The 18489-nt window shown below is 40.2% G+C and overlaps 4 protein-coding genes and 1 long non-coding RNA gene across 6 annotated transcripts in view; all 5 read right to left on the bottom strand.

Annotated features, from left to right (window-relative positions):
• Positions 1-2413: 2413 nt before the first annotated feature.
• LOC107748664 (homeobox protein Hox-A1a) lies at positions 2414-4349 on the bottom strand. The gene is made up of 2 exons (XM_016563564.1): positions 3565-4349; positions 2414-3359 (listed from the first exon to the last, which is right to left on the bottom strand). The coding sequence occupies exons 1-2, from the start codon at positions 4199-4201 to the stop codon at positions 3007-3009; spliced, it is 990 nt and encodes a 329-aa protein (XP_016419050.1). The 5' UTR covers positions 4202-4349; the 3' UTR covers positions 2414-3006.
• Positions 4350-6904: 2555 nt separating this feature from the next.
• On the bottom strand, positions 6905-7760 carry LOC107748727 (homeobox protein Hox-A2-like; the record flags this gene model as incomplete). Its single annotated transcript, XM_016563674.1, has 1 exon — positions 6905-7760. A coding segment is annotated over one exon (732 nt), but the record flags the coding sequence as incomplete, so codon positions are not given.
• Positions 7761-8079: 319 nt separating this feature from the next.
• Positions 8080-10318, bottom strand: LOC107748726 (homeobox protein Hox-A2a-like). The gene is made up of 2 exons (XM_016563673.1): positions 8905-10318; positions 8080-8426 (listed from the first exon to the last, which is right to left on the bottom strand). The coding sequence occupies exons 1-2, from the start codon at positions 9272-9274 to the stop codon at positions 8080-8082; spliced, it is 717 nt and encodes a 238-aa protein (XP_016419159.1). The 5' UTR covers positions 9275-10318.
• Positions 10319-11603: 1285 nt separating this feature from the next.
• On the bottom strand, positions 11604-15060 carry LOC107748663 (homeobox protein Hox-A3a). Its single transcript, XM_016563563.1, has 2 exons — positions 14482-15060; positions 11604-13606 (listed from the first exon to the last, which is right to left on the bottom strand). Exons 1-2 carry the CDS (start codon positions 14921-14923, stop codon positions 12813-12815), a joined length of 1236 nt encoding a protein of 411 aa, XP_016419049.1. The 5' UTR covers positions 14924-15060; the 3' UTR covers positions 11604-12812.
• Positions 15061-15850: 790 nt separating this feature from the next.
• The window catches only part of LOC107748662 (uncharacterized), a 21688-nt gene continuing 19049 nt past the window's right edge, over positions 15851-18489 (bottom strand). For both annotated transcript variants that reach the window (XR_001640954.1, XR_001640955.1), the window contains exon 3: positions 15851-16230. This is a non-coding gene — a long non-coding RNA (uncharacterized LOC107748662). The remainder of the gene's footprint in view (positions 16231-18489) is intronic.

Here is an 18489-nt window from a genome sequence, read left to right as displayed (position 1 = left end):
AAGTCACCCACATAAAATCTGTCATTCATGTTAATATTCATATAATAATAAATAATTTAAATGTAGACAAAGAGAGAGAAATTTGTTGCCAACTTTCAGATCCCCTTTAAAATGACTATGACTAAACTCCTGACTCATATGACATGAGATGACTCTTATCCCAATCATCTCTGTCAAAATAAATAAATAAATACATACATACATGCATAAAATAAAATAAAACTATGTATTTTTCTTCCTATTCGTAATGGCCTTCAGACATCTATCAATAATTTGTGTTGACGCCTGAGTGCCTATGTTCAATTACGCGATTTTACAACTAGGGAATTGCGTTTCTTATATATAAAGAGCTGTAAATTCAATTGTTTTTTGTTTTAAATGAATAAAACTTAGCACTCCGTGTGAAAATCTTATACACAATAATCTCAGGGCTCAGTGACCATGCAATGACCCCGGGGTTTTCTTTCGAGGGTCAGGTCAATGCAAAGTCGCATCTCTCCTCGATTTCGAAAACAATTAGTCTGTAAATGAATATTTGCTTGAAAGAATACATTTTTACAACAATATCATTTTACAACGATAGAAACATCTTTATTATTGTTGTTGTTATGGAATAATTAATAGAGGTAAGTTCTGTTTTGTATTTAGCGTATTCTATTTTCACGAACGCCCTTTTCGTTAATTTGCTCTCTTAATTTATTGCTTAAGACCTGAATGTTTAATGAAGTTTGAATGTCAAGAGCTTCGATATTTCTTTAAATCCCTGATCATTCTTTCAGCAAATAACTCAATGAATAAACAAATGTGTCAGTAATTATAATAATAGTAGATCCTGTCTCCCTTTTATAGAAATGTAAGTAACATTTCAGTTTTTAATACTTATCAGTCTCTTAAAAAAACACGGTCAAAATGGCGTATAAACATACTCTCTGTATAACGAACATGTAATTTCTTAACCTTTATTTAACGTTTATTGCTTTATTTTAACCCGTTTTTGTTTTTGGCGTACCTAAACGGCAAAGAATATAATCGCATTTATGTTTTCACAGTCACGAGTCCTCCTGTTTAAATCTGGTCATTAGAGACGGAACAGGCTTACATTCAAATCTCAGAATGGAAATTTTAGATTGATTTGCGTTTATCTCTTCTAATTCTTTCTTCTGTTTATTTATAATTTAAATAATTAGATACATTTTTGTCTAATGCTATTTTTTATTTTGTTACTCTTTTTTGTATTTTGATAAAAATGTAGATAATTTTATCGAGTTATGAAATTTTTTGCAATGGTTACTCGATGGGGACTCAATGCAATAAAAACTATATTACTAGGCCTATTACTAAATTCATACAAATGGCGTAGAGGGCCTTCTTTTGCGTTGATATTTTTTCGTCACTTCAGCATGAGGACAAATCGATAGTGCACAGCATTTTCAGTGCGTTCACAGGTGTGTCCATGCCCGAAAATGTAGAGAAATATCTTACTCATAAATTTAAAGGAAAGTTGTCTTTCCTTTGATATTATTCATCTGAATATCTAAACTGATATTTTGCATTGTTTTAGAAATGACATTAACACGATTATCATTTTGAGCATCAACAAACAAACACACGCGCGACGCCTTAGGAAGAAGAACTTACGCACTCAGGAGACCAGGAGATATTTAGGCTCCATGCAGACTCACACGCAACCCTCATGTTCAGGTGGATTTAAGGTAAAGGTGAAGCTCAAACAAGACCGCTGTGAGGGTAGAGAAAATGGCGCGCTCTCTGCACTCAAGAAAGTATTTTTTTAAATGAACCAATATAATTTTTTTTAAATTTTTTTAAAGACAGCATGCCAGTGAGTCTTTAGGAGGATTTTGCTCTGTTACTGCCTCACTCGACACTCTGTACGCGAAATTGATAGGTTGTGATATGAGGAATCAGACATGTCATCAACACAATGGGGTCAGGCCGACTCATCCTTGTCGATAGATGAGATGATTTAATCGATGTTCTCTCTTTTTTTTTTTCTTGTCCTCCGTTTTCCTTCGATAAACTAACAGGTCAATAGGGTTGTCATCACGAATGACGGTGACAGCATTGCGCATCCTCTTTCGTGGATAAACATGCCTACCATGTGCCAATATAGCTTCGTCCCTGCGGAAGAAGCCAGAGAGCAAGTTATCTGTGGATTGAGACTATGCAAACAATCAAATCGATAAATCAAACATAATAGTACAGGCAAAAAAAAAAACCTCTTTGGACACATGTACCTAAACGTTATATAAATTACTTGTAGATTATTTAAAGTTACCAGCTAGTCAGAAATATTTTGACAGGCTTATACCAGGCATTCGCACCATCACGAGTAAATAGTGTTCAGATAAATTGTAATTAAGTGAAATTTTTATTCACACATTTAATTCACCCGTATCTTGATCGTTTTCTAAAGCATGTTTCTAAAGGAGACTTGAGTCTTTATCTTTGACTGATAAAACTCAGTACGACCGGATGACAACTTTGAAGAGATGCGCATCATGTTGCAGAACTCACAACACATACACAACATCAGGGTTAACACTATGCACGGTCCAGAAAAGTTGTCAGTGTGTTGAAACAAGCCTTTGGCGAAACGTATATGATTCATCTCTCTTAATAATACATCTCTTAAATATATTGCACTACTTCCTTTGGTTCTTGAGGTAGGCTAGGTATTTTGACAAGTGGTGCAAGTCCGACCAAAGACGTGTAAAAGTGCAGCATTTGTTATTACTGTGCATGAAAACGCACAAGAAACGTGTTATTTCTAGGTGCTTGACAAGATGCCCTAAGACAATTAACAGTCATTTCACAATAACACAAAGTAGCACAGGTAAATACTGAATGGTCAGAATCTGTAAGTTGTGCACTGGTCTCTGTATGACACTGATGTCACATGATGATTTTGACAATAACCTTGACACGAAAGTCACTAACAGTACTGCAATATCATTAACCGGTTGGCAGAACAAACGTGAGAGCCTTTTAATTCGACGTGTAGGCATCAACAGTCGGGGAAGAGGGAGAGGGAGTGGGTGGTGCGGAGAGCGACTTTTCAGATGCATCCTCCTGTTTTTCGTGACCATCCTTAGTCTCGGACTGAGATTTCGGCAAAAGACCTTCCTTTTCTCGCTTCTTTTGCTTCATACGACGATTTTGGAACCAAATCTTCACCTGAGTCTCGTTTAATTGGAGCGCAGCCGCGATCTCCACCCGCCTTGCACGAGTCAAGTACTTATTGAAATGAAACTCCTTTTCAAGCTCTGTCAGCTGTTTTGTAGTAAAATTGGTGCGTACAGTGTTTGGCTGCCCACCAAATCCATACTCTCCAGCTTTCCCTGAAGAGAGACGATAAATAGATGAATAAATGAGAGTGTGCATGCATAATCTTGTCTTAATTATATCACACCAATTATCCAGAATTTTACACAACCAGGGTGTTCGCAAAGCAATATTAAGTCAGTACTTGTTTTCTTTTTTCATTCGTAACATGAATACTGTATCCGGAAAAGAAAACCATGTGAAAGTTCTCTAGCCACTCACCTGTTTTCGGGGGGTTCCGTTTAACCTTCATCCAGTCAAATGTCTGCCCTGTTGACACGCCATCTGATAGAGGTGAACAACATGCGTCGTGATGAGCCACATGCAGAGGGGATAGCGGATTTGAGCAGCCCGCCACAAACGTTAGGTTTGCCTGGTCCGAGCTATTACCATATGTGGCTGAGGCGTACTGGAACTGGCCATGGAGATGAACGTTTCCACTACTGTAACCATGGCGATGGTGACGGTGCTGCACAACCGAGGAAATATTTCCAGAGTAAACTAGCGGGCCGCACTGGGGAAAGCTCACAGACGAGTCCACATCCTGATTTAGGGCACAGTGACTGTATCCGGCGTAAAAACTTTGAGTCCCGTAACTTGGATGGGCGCTGTAGGTAATTGACAGAGTCCCGGGGGACTGGTACGAGCCGGCTTGGTGTGGCTGAGGGTTAATTGCGTCTTGTGATGATCTACTGGACATGTACCTCTCGTCCCCACCGCAGCTATTTACCCTTACAGCACACGATGACTGAAATGTTGAAAGTCCGTGGTCGCCAGGAAACGCTCTGACTGAGCACGAGCCCCCGCCACCTGCATCTCCACCACCACTTATGGCCGAGAAATCTAGGAATGTGCTCATTGTGGCATCTTCCTGGGCGTCTTTGCGCGTGGCTGCCACACTGACAGATCTTTGGGCCCGGGGACTGATTAACGTCGCACCACTCACCCGGGGTTGAGCCGAGCCACCCTTCTGCCTCCTTCAATCAGTCGTGGATTGGGGGGTGTCCGCGCGCTAGTGATATGAATGACCAGTGAGAGTCACGTGGGCTGGGTCAGCCAGTGATCAGTTGTTCTGTCTCATCTTGATCTTAAGTGGCCTTGCACTGACAGGTTGTCGTTAAAGACCAGGCTTATGTAAATGCCGACCTCTTGTCGATCAACGTGACGTAGGCCCACCTTATCCCCCATTGAAAGGATGGATTCGCTGGCAGAGGAGCAAGGAGAGATGTAGTTTCACAGACAGCGTCCAGGCAGCAACATATCGGTGTGAGGAAATATGTTGAAGAAATGTGCCAGGTAAGGTGAGCTCCAAACCACAGGGAAATAATGTAAAGTGAATGTCTTTTTATCTCCTTCTGGTTTATTGTATTTTGAGTCAGTTGCTCTGCTTTGTGAGGTTGCTATGCAGTCATTAGCTTTAGTCAACTTGGCCTTGTGTATAAAAATGATAAACCGGTAATAAAACTGATTGTATTTTTTTCATTATATCTTATCTTTTCATTAGAATGCATTTGTAATTTGATAAGGCTGAGTCTTATTTGATAAAAAGCCTGCATAACCCACTGTATATTTATTGCTTTAGCCTAAGCAATTTTTTGTAAAATCCATGTAAATTTTAACATCCTGAAAAAAATGAAGCTGAACTTTGTCACATATTCCTTAATAAGCAATTGCTTGTTTTGCTGAATGATGCTTTGTGATCAGTGGTCACAAAGTGATCGGTTATCACATGAAAGTGTATTCCTATCCTCTAGCCCAGTGTTTCCCAACCCTGGTCCTGGAGGCACCCCGACACTGCACATTTTGCATGTCTCCTTTCTCTGACACACCAAATTCAGGTCTTGGAGTCTCTACTAATGAGCTGATGATCTGAATCAGGTGTGTTTGATTAAGGAGACATGCAAAACATGCAGTGTTGGGGTGCCTCCAGGACCAGGGTTGGGAACCACTGCTCTAGCCTATAGTTGGGCAGGGGGACGTGCGCCCCCTCTGGATGAAAGGGAGATTTTTTGAGAGATGTCCAATGTTATTTTTTTTGTCCTCAAAATGGCGCTTTCCACAAGCTTCTGACGGCCTAGTATTTCTAATCCTCTCTTCTTAACACATCGTTTTTAAACATGGTCCTTGACAAACAAGGCAAGAAAAATAACAGCTGTTATAATGCACTTACTGTTTGTTTATTGCGGCTGTTCTTCATCTTGTAGCGAGCCAGAGTGTTAACATAGTACAAATTAGAACCTTAGAACAATGCATTTAAGCAAAATGTGACTACGAATCCGTCATTTGAGGTTTAAAAAGTAGAACCAACTAAATCTTGCAGAACTTTTCAGCCACATTCACAGACAATATTCGAGGAAGATGTATAGGAAGTGTGGGTGAGAAATATATGAACAAAAATATGCTTGTCATTACGATTATACTATTTTATTAATATTAGAAATATTTGAAAAAAGATTTTAATGTAGGGTTCATAAACCATTTCTATCACATTATTTCAGTCAGGCTAGAAGGACAAGAAGAAAAAAAAACTTAAAAGAGACAAAGACAAATAGCGTATGTCACGCGCAATGAAATTTGTAGTTTATGAGTGTTTTGTGTAATCCTAATGCCGGGTGTTAAAACGCCAATAAAAATGAATTATTATCCGTCCACGTGGGTTGTGCTTCGGGATCCAAAATCTTCTTAATGATAAACAGTGAGTGAAAACACTTATTTGGGCAGACTTTTCACAGGCAGTGATTGTCTTGGTGCTGTCAACTTGCCTGAAAGACTTTGATTTATGAGTTCGTTATGGAAAGAAACATCCTCGGCATTTCCCCACGCGGAGCGGAGAAAAGAGTCTGAGACAAAGAGCCTAGCTCTGGCGAAGAAGCCATTTTTGAACACGTTTTGTCATTTAAATTGTGACTTTAAATTAAAGTTTGTAGAAGCCATATTTGAACACGTTTTGTCATTTAAATTGTGACTTTAAATTAAAGATGTGAAAAGTTTACACATTAATATGTAAGCCTATAATATCAAATATAGTAGGAGTAATTATACAGTTTGTTAATTTGCATCGTGCAAAATGGGCAACAACATAATATTTCATAAGTAATTATTTCTAGTGCACATTCATTAAGAAGTTTAAATAGATATTTAAAATGTTTTAACTAGTACTGACTTTTCCATGTCATCTAATAATGTTTCAGCATGGAAATCATACATGTGAGGAACATAAAATGTTAAATTATCAAATCAATGTAAATGTAAACATTTGTATGACTTCTGCAAAGAACACTGCAGTAGACGTGAATCTAATAGTACATTTAATTTGGTTATTTTTTTATTTTGAAGTGTTATGACTGGTATAATGGATTTATAGCCTATTTAGGTACTAGCGAAATAATAGGTTGTTGTAATTGCTATTGATTTGAGAACAGAATATTGTCTTGACATTTGTATTTACAAAATATGTTTATTTTTACAGAAATAAACATCACTCGATACAGAAATAAAAGTAATCTAAACTAATACTTCTGTTATGAATGCATTAGGCCTATGCATTATGTATTACTAAATACAGGGCATGACTTATGTAGCTTACCTTCGATATGTTATCATAATCGCGTCAGATATTGCAAACAAAAAAATCATTTAAAACTCCTGATTTATCCTTTCATTTGTTCACTGATCCAATTGGATAATCAGTAGTTTGCATTTTGTAAATCAGCTGTAGTCAGAGAATCCGTAAATAAATAAAAGTCGGATGAAACACCATCTGTGCTTTCTAGAGACTTGTACAGCACTGGCGAAGCTGCATCAGACAGACATGAGTCGGTCGAAAAAAAGTCCTGCACAGACATGTCCATAACATGCGGGGAATCGCAACTGTCCGTACTGGCACATCGGTTGCATATTATTATCCCCTTGCCCAGAGCAGTAGGTGACTGACTGGAAACATCTTTTAGACTTCTTTCCATAAATCTGTTAGAAAACATTTCAAAATGTTGCATGTCGTTATCATTACAGGACTGCCCAGAAACGTTTGACAGGTCGTTTTGAAAAGTGTTCGACTCTCCATCTTCAACGCCCAATCTGCCATGACTGAGGCCACAAATGGAGGCGTCCTCGTCGCTCTGTGCACCATTATCCTCCCCGACAGTTGTCTTGCTTAGCTCCCCGTGGATGTCTTTAGTCTGGGTCTGGCGTTTATGTTTCATCCGTCGGTTCTGGAACCACACTTTAACCTGGCGTTCCGTAACGTCGAGCAGCGCGGCTATTTCCACACGGCGTGGTCGGCAAAGGTATTTGTTGTAGTGGAATTCTTTCTCCAGCTCTAAAAGCTGTGTGTTTGTGTATGCTGTTCTCAGGCGGCGCGAACCTCCTTCTCCACTAGACAAACCGCCCTCGGGAAGCTCGGGTGAGCCTGAAAAAAATTAGTCCACAAAGGAACACGAACACTTGTTATGTTGCTTAGTCAAGCATACAATATAGAAGCATGACAACACCTAGTATTTGTCTATCGCAACGTTAATGTAATCTTAACTGTAAATTGCGATAACACAAACTGATGAACTAAGAAAAAAAAAACTGTAGACTGCGAACAGCATCATCGTGTGTGCGTGGAACCGACTACCATCTTCTAATGAATGCCTGAGTGGCCCCTTCCGCCACAACAGTAATCTATCATTCTCCGTTACACGTCAGACATCAGAAAGATTTTATTGATTTGAATTAAGTTACAGTCAAAAAAAATTACAGAAGTGGTAAATGAGAAAGAATAATATGAGGTAAATAGGCGTCCTCGTCGCTCTGTGCACCATTATCCTCGCCGACAGTTGTCTTGCTTAGCTCCCCGTGGATGTCTTTAATCTGGGTCTGGCGTTTATGCTTCATCCGTCGGTTCTGGAACCACACTTTGACCTGGCGTTCTGTAAGTTCGAGAAGCGCCGCTATTTCCACACGGCGCGGTCGGCAAAGGTATTTGTTGTAGTGGAACTCCTTCTCTAGCTCTAAAAGCTGTGTGTTTGTGTATGCTGTTCTCAGGCGGCGCGAACCTCCTTCTCCACTAGACAAACCGCCCTCGGGAAGCTCGGGTGAGCCTGAAAAAAATTAGTCCACAAAGGAACACGAACACTTGTTATGTTGCTTAGTCAAGCATACAATATAGAAGCATGACAACACCTAGTATTTGTCTATCGCAACGTTAATGTAATCTTAACTGTAAATTGCGATAACACAAACTGATGAACTAAGAAAAAAAAACTGTAGACTGCGAACAGCATCATCGTGTGTGCGTGGTACCGACTACCATCTTCTAATGAATGCCTGAGTGGCCCCTTCCGCCACAACAGTAATCTATCATTCTCCGTTACACGTCAGACATCAGAAAGATTTTATTGATTTGAATTAAGTTACAGTCAAAAAAAATTACAGAAGTGGTAAATGAGAAAGAATAATATGAGGTAAATAGCGTGGAGAGGATTGTGCAGATATACGGTGATGCTCATATTTTCTCTCAGACCTTTAATGACCTTAATTCTTCCCATCTCTCTTCGCTTAGGTTTTCCTAAAACTCACCTTTTGGAGAGAAGCAAATGACTCCCGCTGTAGGAGTCAAGAAGCCGGTCGGTGTGAGAGGACAGTTTCTCTTGTTAGTCTTCTTTTCGCGCATCCACGGGTATTCCTGGGTCAGAGATTTGGCGTGTAGTGGGCTTCCCCCATCTACGCTGTGCCGGGGCCCTGCATCGCGTGGCTGAGTCCCGAGACTCAAGCTTCGGATGGTGTGCTCGAAAGGAGGTAGGATAAGAGGGTGAGGGTTCGTGAGCGCTGAGCTTTTGATTGATGACTTCTGAAATGAGTCGTCAACAGGGGGGAAAGAAGTAAGGCACTCCGCGAGCGATGGCAGACTATTGATGAAACCCGTCTCACGCTCAAACTCGTAATTCATTGTAAACCTGTTGTCTCACGCCCCAAGAGCGCGGATAGGGAAAGTTTGGCTTCGTTGAAGTTTACGAGTTTTCGCTCTCAATTAAAATAAGCAGGCTATGTGGAGAAAAAAGACATTCAAATTATTTTGTAATATGCCCGTGTGGACCCCTTGCTATTGACAATATTCATTCAAAAGGAGACGTGGTTGAAATTGGACGGAAAAGACATGTCACGTGATTACCTTTACCCAATGGCAATTTGGGGTTTATTCAAAAGGATCCAGCTTGAAAGATCGATCCGTAGAACTTCTTCGAGCAACTCCTTTCTTAACAGGGTGTACATCGGTGTCATTGTGTCCGCTAAAGGCAATGGCCCTGAAGCTTCACTGTCAATCTCAAAACCGGCGGCTAGTGCATATAAGAATTAGAACCTCCCTTTAGCCCCTGCTGCACAGGCACGTGCATTCTCTCTGTGTAATGGTTTCACAAATAATGTGAGGGAATCAGTCTTGCTCCAGTACATTTGCCAAATAAGTTAGCCTGCTGCTGACAGAGAAGTTTTTTTTAATCTATTCCATTTTGGCTTGAAAAGACAGCTGTTTCAGCCTAGACCCTTGTACCATTAATATGGCACATAAATACAACGAAATCACATATCCCCTCCCCCACACGAAAATCTGTTGACGTAACTTTCCGCCTATCGATTCTTAAGATAGCCTACACTGGTTAGACAAAAACATACAGCTCCATAAAACAAGCCCACTTACAGAACATTTTGTAAGGTCATCAACGATGACAGATAATCGCACTGAAATATATCATAAAATACATTATTATTCTATAAAGCTCTATTAATTTTTTTTTTTTTTTTTACAAAATAACGCGCAAGATAAAACGCAAATTCGAAGTCTGTAGACCTATATTTAACTATGAAGGATATACTCTCACTCGCTCTCTCTTCGATAGGGACCTACGTCGTTCTCAGTAAATATTTGAAGTAAAAGGCTTCCTGATACCAGATGTTTTCAACTGGAAGCTTTGTTTCCGAGCATATACCCGCAATGTTTGAACAGTGAGGATTAAAGTAAGTACAAACCTTAATATCACATAAAACTTCACCTCTGCTCTATCTTGTTAATATGACACAACACTTTACCTCTAGTCTAGCTTGTTTCCTACTCTAACTTCTAAACCTGGCATTGTGAAGTCTGGCTCTGTGACAGATTGCTTCATGATGTTTCAGTTGGTAAGTCGCTTTGGTTAAATCAATGAATGTAAAATGTAAACATAAGTTAAGTTATTTTTTAAACGAAACAATTGACGTTCATATAGATCTTTTGGATTATGATTAAACTAAAAGTAATTTTGTTCCATTTGTTTCATTCTACACAGGGAGGGGATTTTGTGTCTACTAACATTTTGAAAGTTTTTTTTTTTTTGCCGGATTGTTTAAACGTAAGGGAAACTAGTACTTTGGTCGTTTGTAGATTCAGTGCTTATATACTAAACAAAGAGTTATAGAAGCATGCACGCGATCAATCTTACTTGCCAAAAGGTCTGACAGCCTCATGCCCCCACAACACATTTAAACCTTCTAACTCTACGAGGAACAAATCCCGGTAGAACGAGAGGAGAGGCTGGAAAAAGCTCCATTAGAGAGATTTGCCTGTTTCTCGCGCTCATAAACACAGACTATAAGTGACCTGGCATTTTCAGATTTACATACAAGGATCAGTAATTTGCTGTCGATGAGTAGTTTCTTTCATATTCTATAGCCAGCCTAATTTGATAAATGAAAGGACGCGCTAATTTCGTTGCGGCGTATAGTGTTATACAGCTATCTGGAGTAGCCAAGAAAAGAGGTTACTATGTGGGAGGTGGCACTCATTCCAAGTCGGTGAAAACATGGCCCTGTTTTTTCTCATGAAACCCATAACCACATCTTGGGTTAACATGTCCTAAATTGATTAACTTTGCCTCATGCAAGCTCCTGCTAACATTATGCTATTAGGGCATTTTACAGAAAACTACAAAGTCCAAGTATTGCATTTATTTATAACATTTAGACGGCAGTAATTTGATAGGATAAATAGGCTAAAGACTAGTGGGAAAAAAAGGTATTTTTGTTTTAAATTATATTTGTTTTTTTTTGTTGTTTTTTTTTTAGCAATTCTCCTTTTAACCAGTGTACTACACAACGAGGTTGTTAATCATAGTCATTTAATTTAACGTCATTTCATGTAAAGTGAAATGATGAAACAACAGTATTGATACTAAAGAATTGTGTTAATCTCGAGTACTATTACTAATGACAATAACATTAAATTTGGACTCAAATTACGAGTTGTTTCAGAGAATTTTGCGTTGATGTGTTTTTTGTGTGATGTGTGTTTTCTTTCTCTCTATTGCTTATGTTGCATCTGTATTCTATACATTGCACTGCTGTTGGTCTAAACGAGGGCTGGGCTTGAGCATTTCAGAGTTTTAAAGCCTTTTTTCTCCCACAGGCACTGCTGGAAGCATGTAGGAGACTGTCACGACAATGGATGGGATTTCTTGCACTTTTCACAAACTGCAAGACTGCAGGAAATGACGGTGTAGGCTACCACTCATACTCAGTACATCCATCAGTATTAGGTTGTCTCTCCCTTTTCCAAATGTCTTTCAGTCGTTTTAATATGTAAGTTTCTTTTAATTTTGCTGAATTTGAACCAAAGAGCGACGTGCACTAAGCATATTATCCAACGCTTATTATTATATTGCTAATTTTCTGATGCTTTTTGTTGTGTAACACCTCTACTATGAAGGCAAATACTTAAGTCAATTAGTGTCTTTTATTTCTTCAGAAGTGGAGCAGCATGGAATGTATGACATCAACAAATGTTCAAACTAATAAAAAGCTTCTGATCGTTGTCTCTTTCGACTGTTTAAGCAACACATGATTAACATTCGCACACATCGATTAATATTCGAACACATTGACCTTTGATAAACAGTCTTGCCTGTTAGCACTTGTTTCAGCACTGACATGACTGGGAGAATCGCAGGATCTGGGTTCCTTTTATCCATTATCTGGAGGATTTGGGCTAAATAACACAATCTACTGTCCATGGAAACAAATAAATACATTTGAAAGACCTAAAAGACACGAGCTCACGCTGTATAAGACTGTTGAATAAAAAAATCGTGTTCATATGCATCCTTCCTCAAGTGCAAAATGCAAAACAGAAAAGAAATCGTGGACTGAGGAGAATTTTGAAGACTTAAAATTCACATAAAAAAACTTCTACTAATATGTGTTCTCATACCCTGTTTCAGATTTCATCAAAACAATACAGGCCTACATATTCCCATGATGCCATGACATTTGAGCTTTGAGGAACTTTAATTTCCTTTTCTATGTATTAAGTAAAACCTACAACAAGGTCGTTTCACCTGAGGCTACGTCAGGAAACCAATATGAACCAAATATACGCAGCTGTAGGTGGCGGAAAACGCAGTTAGACAGGGAGCGCAAATGTGTTCCGTGGACTGGGACAGACATACATTGTATCGGCACTATAGATGCGTCAGTTTGGGCGCTTCTTGAATTCTTCCCTGAGAATAGTGCGGTGTAAGGTCTGTGAATGTGCATGGGTTTGGTTCGCACGTTCCTTGCTGATGGCTGTTTCCCATGGTGATAGCGCCGTTGTAGTCTATATTGCCTTGAGGTGGATGCGATAGATGCGTCAGGCCAAATACCGAGGCCCCCATCCCCACCAAAGAATCCGAATAGCCTCCACCACCACTTACATAAACCGGGCTACCCTGCACTTGCGTCCCGTAATTGTTGTTGCCTTGAAGATGATGCGTGTCGTATTCCGGTGTGGCTGTGCCAGTCCCCGGATACCGCTTCTGATGAGGCGGGCAGTTATTCAGAGGAGGTGGATATGACGTAGGAAGGCTGTACGCATTAGGCTGGGGTTTGTTGTACGATGCTGGAGAGGGTGAGTCGTAGGGCACGCTGTTAACCAGAGAATGCATTGAATTTAAATATGCACTCCCACCCCCTCCTCCGCCACCAGATGACAGGGCAACGGGACTATGAGGAGACTGTGCTCCAGGAGAGGGCATCATTCCTAGCCCCTTCTGGTCCTTTTTGTATTTCATCCTGCGATTCTGAAACCATATTTTAATCTGCCTTTCCGTCAAGTTGAGCAGATTTGCCATTTCCACTCGTCGCGGGCGGCAGAGGTAACGGTTGAAGTGGAATTCTTTCTCCAGCTCTACTAGTTGAGCAGACGTGTATGCAGTACGAGCGCGCTTGGAGGCGGCCGAACCGGGGGGACTCTTGTCTCCAGCGCAGCTCTCTACTGTACGAGGACAAAAAAGTAAACGAAGAGCGTTATTGCGCATGTCCCAGTATGAACCTCACTGTACAATATTAATCGTGCATTACTTTTACTGTTGTTTAAAAGACTGAATCACTCAAAAAACACTGCTGGTACAGCACCATGTATTGTGCCATGAAAAGATAGTTCTACATAATTTTAAGGATTATATGGTAATAATATCATGCTATCCCTGTTAAAGCAAGCACATTATAACTGTATCAAAAACATAATAGCTTACTTTTTCTCATTAGGTTATACAAAAATAGGTATTGGCATAGTCTGTTCCGGAAGTGGGGCAGAGGGAGGATGCAATCAGAATCCAACTGTACTGTATTTCCACAACAGTTTCATAGTAATTACCAAATAAAATAGCTGACTATGAATGAAACTATGTAACTGTGCAGCAGAAACAGCGGTATTTGTTGGAGGTGTCATCGGTGCACAGCCTTTGGTAAACTCGGAATTTAAACATCAAACCTGTCCGATTACCTCCAAAAGCACTATCCTAGAAGTTTGGTTTACATGTGGTCCAATGTATCATAAATAAACAGTAAATAGCAATGGAAAGGCGATACAGGCTAAATTACAAATTCCATGCAGCATATAGGCTAGATTCCGGTTTATATATTTTATAACATTTATGTTATTAGCAGACTCTTTTTTACCAAAGCAACAACACACTGCACAAATCATGTTAGCGAATAAATAAAAATACAAATAAATAATTCCATGTGAATACTAACTCCATAGGCTAGCTAGACGCGTTATAGCTCGTATTCATTTATATATTATTTTATAAACGTGTATATTTAGCCTTTTAATTTAAGGTGTTACAATGTGGTTGATGTAATCACCTGAAATTGTGCTACAGGATTTCTGCTTTGTGTTCTGACGGGATTCCTTCATCCACGGAAAAATGTGTTTTCTTGTGCCTGACGTTGGGGATGCGTGCCCTGGGTTCTTGGCGGTGGTATCACTGCTCGGAATTTGGTTTATGGAACTGGGGGAAGATGGTCCGGAAGGGGCAGTAGGGGGCTGGTTGTTGTCGGGGATGTCTGGTACTGGGGTTTGTGTCCCGTTACTCCGTTGGCAGCCCTCGGAGATTTCACTGGGTTTGTGCAGAGCCGCAGAGCCACCAGGGGACTGCAGGGAGCAGGCCGGTCGATGGTACTCACTTTCCACATGAAGGGCCTGGAGATATTGCTGCTGACTGGCATCATAACCTAAACCGTTTGCGCTTTGATAGGGGAAGCCACTGTAAATTGCCGAGCCGTCGCAATAGGTCGCTTTTTGCATCTCGCCGTTTCCCAATGTTTATTTCACTTTCTGACAAGGTCCTGACACCTTCGTAGAAGAACATTGGCTCGACGTAGTCACGTGACACCTCTTCGCCAATGGGCTCTACGGGTGAACCTACGGTGAGAGAAGATACGGTGAGCGGGTGAAATAAGGCCTATCAATCTTACTTTTCAAAGCTCAGTTGACACTGTGGCGAGACTGGGAGAGCCGGTCACCACTTACCTTATGGCCAACTGAAACACCTTATGGCCAATTGAAACAATAGACAACATAACTGAGAACATGATGGCCGCTTAAAGTATTTAACTTAAACACACAATCAAAATAAGCTATAACTATGTTAAATAATCTATAGGCCTATGTTAACATGTTTAAAAAACAAAAGACAAATAAACACACAAAACCAATATTAAAAAATAGAGCATTGCGTTGTTGTAAATAGGTAGTGTGAACTGAATTAAAGCATTAGGACTATAAACAAGCAACAATCACTGTCGTGAATTTATGCGACTTTTATTTTCATTGTCAGAACAGCTTCTTCTAATGACGTCTTTTAATTTTAATGTTAAATATACATTTTTCTATTCTAAACAAAGGTCATTATTCGCGTCTGGTTTTAGTTTTTAAGGTGATAAGGTGTTCATGACATTTTCGTCCTACAAGCCCCTGCGTGTATTGGGTTCGAAAGTTGTAGTAGCAGGAAACCTGAAAAACCGGGCAGACGCGCGTCTCCAAACCACGGCATGATTTTTTTCCTCGCCAACCCAAAATAATGGATAATGGTAACTGGCACCAGTGGATGCATGAGGGGTCACCAAGCTGGGAAAGCGATATTGCCACGGCCCGGGACTGGCGAAGAGCGCGGAAATAACAACTGAAACGTATTACATTTGCCTAGTACAATTTTCCACTCTTACAGTAGGGGGCTGGTTGTTGTCGGGGATATCTGGTACTAGGGCTTGTGTCCCGTTACTCCGTTGGCAGCCCTCGGAGATTTCACTGGGTTTGTGCAGAGCCGCAGAGCCACCAGGGGACTGCAGGGAGCAGGCCGGTCGATGGTACTCACTTTCCACATGAAGGGCCTGGAGATATTGCTGCTGACTGGCATCATAACCTAAACCGTTTGCGCTTTGATAGGGGAAGCCACTGTAAATTGCCGAGCCGTCGCAATAGGTCGCTTTTTGCATCTCGCCGTTTCCCAATGTTTATTTCACTTTCTGACAAGGTCCTGACACCTTCGTAGAAGAACATTGGCTCGACGTAGTCACGTGACACCTCTTCGCCAATGGGCTCTACGGGTGAACCTACGGTGAGAGAAGATACGGTGAGCGGGTGAAATAAGGCCTATCAATCTTACTTTTCAAAGCTCAGTTGACACTGTGGCGAGACTGGGAGAGCCGGTCACCACTTACCTTATGGCCAACTGAAACACCTTATGGCCAATTGAAACAATAGACAACATAACTGAGAACATGATGGCCGCTTAAAGTATTTAACTTAAACACACAATCAAAATAAGCTATAACTATGTTAAATAATCTATAGGCCTATGTTAACATGTTTAAAAAACAAAAGACAAATAAACACACAAAACCAATATTAAAAAATAGAGCATTGCGTTGTTGTAAATAGGTAGTGTGAACTGAATTAAAGCATTAGGACTATAAACAAGCAACAATCACTGTCGTGAATTTATGCGACTTTTATTTTCATTGTCAGAACAGCTTCTTCTAATGACGTCTTTTAATTTTAATGTTAAATATACATTTTTCTATTCTAAACAAAGGTCATTATTCGCGTCTGGTTTTAGTTTTTAAGGTGATAAGGTGTTCATGACATTTTCGTCCTACAAGCCCCTGCGTGTATTGGGTTCGAAAGTTGTAGTAGCAGGAAACCTGAAAAACCGGGCAGACGCGCGTCTCCAAACCACGGCATGATTTTTTTCCTCGCCAACCCAAAATAATGGATAATGGTAACTGGCACCAGTGGATGCATGAGGGGTCACCAAGCTGGGAAAGCGATATTGCCACGGCCCGGGACTGGCGAAGAGCGCGGAAATAACAACTGAAACGTATTACATTTGCCTAGTACAATTTTCCACTCTTAAGTAATATTTGATATTATTGATATAGCAACAATAAATACCCTGTTAAAAATATCCCACCAGTCTACATGCTTTTATATACTTAAAAACAAAACGAAGAAAGGATCACAAAAAAAATCAAAAGAATCATGCTTTACTTGGAGCGCACAATAAAATATGGAAAGCAGTCTATTTAAGGAATAACAGCGATGATAATAATAATAATAATAATAATAGTAACATACCGATTAAGTAATAATCTGCTAGATAATAAAAACAATCATTTAAAAATGATTTATAACAAATTCAGACATAACTGTGCTAAATTCAGGCCCAAATAACATACTGAGACCACATAATTGCATAAAACTAAACCAAGAGGCCTGTTCAATTTCTAGACGACCCATCTATGCTTGACTTCCACTAACTCACTCTCTGGCACTATCATACACATGGAAAGCTAAAAGAAAAGACACTGACGCCACAAAGCAGGAGACCCAGCTGCTGCACGGGAGGAATCTGGCTTGACTGTGAGTGAGTGTGTGTATGTGCGAGTATGAACTCTCCCTGAACCGAGATTTCAGTGGCGCGGTCATAAATCACAAACTCGCCATTTAACAGCCATGCGAGAACTCTGCCTCTTTCCCGCTTACCTTCCTCTCTGACGAGCAGCGCGCAGCACGGCGCGAGCTTCTCTCATTCAGCGGCAGAAATCGATCAAACAGCGGTCCAGGGTAAAGCTAAATCGGGAAGACAACAAAGCCAGTGCTGCACTTGCAGGAGTCATGGGACGTATCTGCAGTAAAGCGGCGACTCGGTCGCGCTCGATGACTTAAATTCCTTCCTTCTGTCTTTTTCTTTTTTGACGTAGATCAGTAATAACGAAAGTTGTCTCCTGCGTCTTGGTTGTAGAGATTAAGCACCTTCACACATAGGTACATATTACATACTACTAAATGAATGCCTGTGTTCTCGGACCTATACTAAATGCCACCATGGGCTGCGCTCTAGTGAGTCTTTCGTGTACCACTAACGTGCACAAACTAGTACGTTAACACATACTTATGCACACCCCAGTGAACTCCCTCGAAACAGAGCGTCACCGTAGACAAGAAAAATTATGCAAATGAAGTGCCTTCTCAAGCACAGAAAGCAGTTCCACTCCCCTGTGAACACAGTCAGGACGATATACATACAACTTTATAAAATCTATAACTTGAAAATTACGCTAAGAACTAGACTATATATTAGAAGTTTTGTGTTAAACAAATATAAGCTTGATTGTTACTAAACAACTCAAAACTGAAATACAGATACACTCTAAAAAATGCTGGGTTGTTTCAACCCAACTTTGGGTCAAATATGGACTAACCCAACTTTTGGGTTAAAAATTTAATGTAAAAATTTAACCCAACGGCTGGGTTAGTCCATATTTGACCCAAAGTTGGGTTGAAACAACCCAGCATTTTTTAGAGTGTAC

This window comes from Sinocyclocheilus rhinocerous, unplaced genomic scaffold, assembly GCF_001515625.1.
Source record: "Sinocyclocheilus rhinocerous isolate Xijiao unplaced genomic scaffold, SAMN03320098_v1.1 scaffold499, whole genome shotgun sequence".
NCBI classification, from domain to species: Eukaryota; Metazoa; Chordata; class Actinopteri; order Cypriniformes; family Cyprinidae; genus Sinocyclocheilus; species Sinocyclocheilus rhinocerous.
Note: the sequence above shows the minus strand (reverse complement) of the source record. Positions and strands in the feature narration are given on the sequence as shown.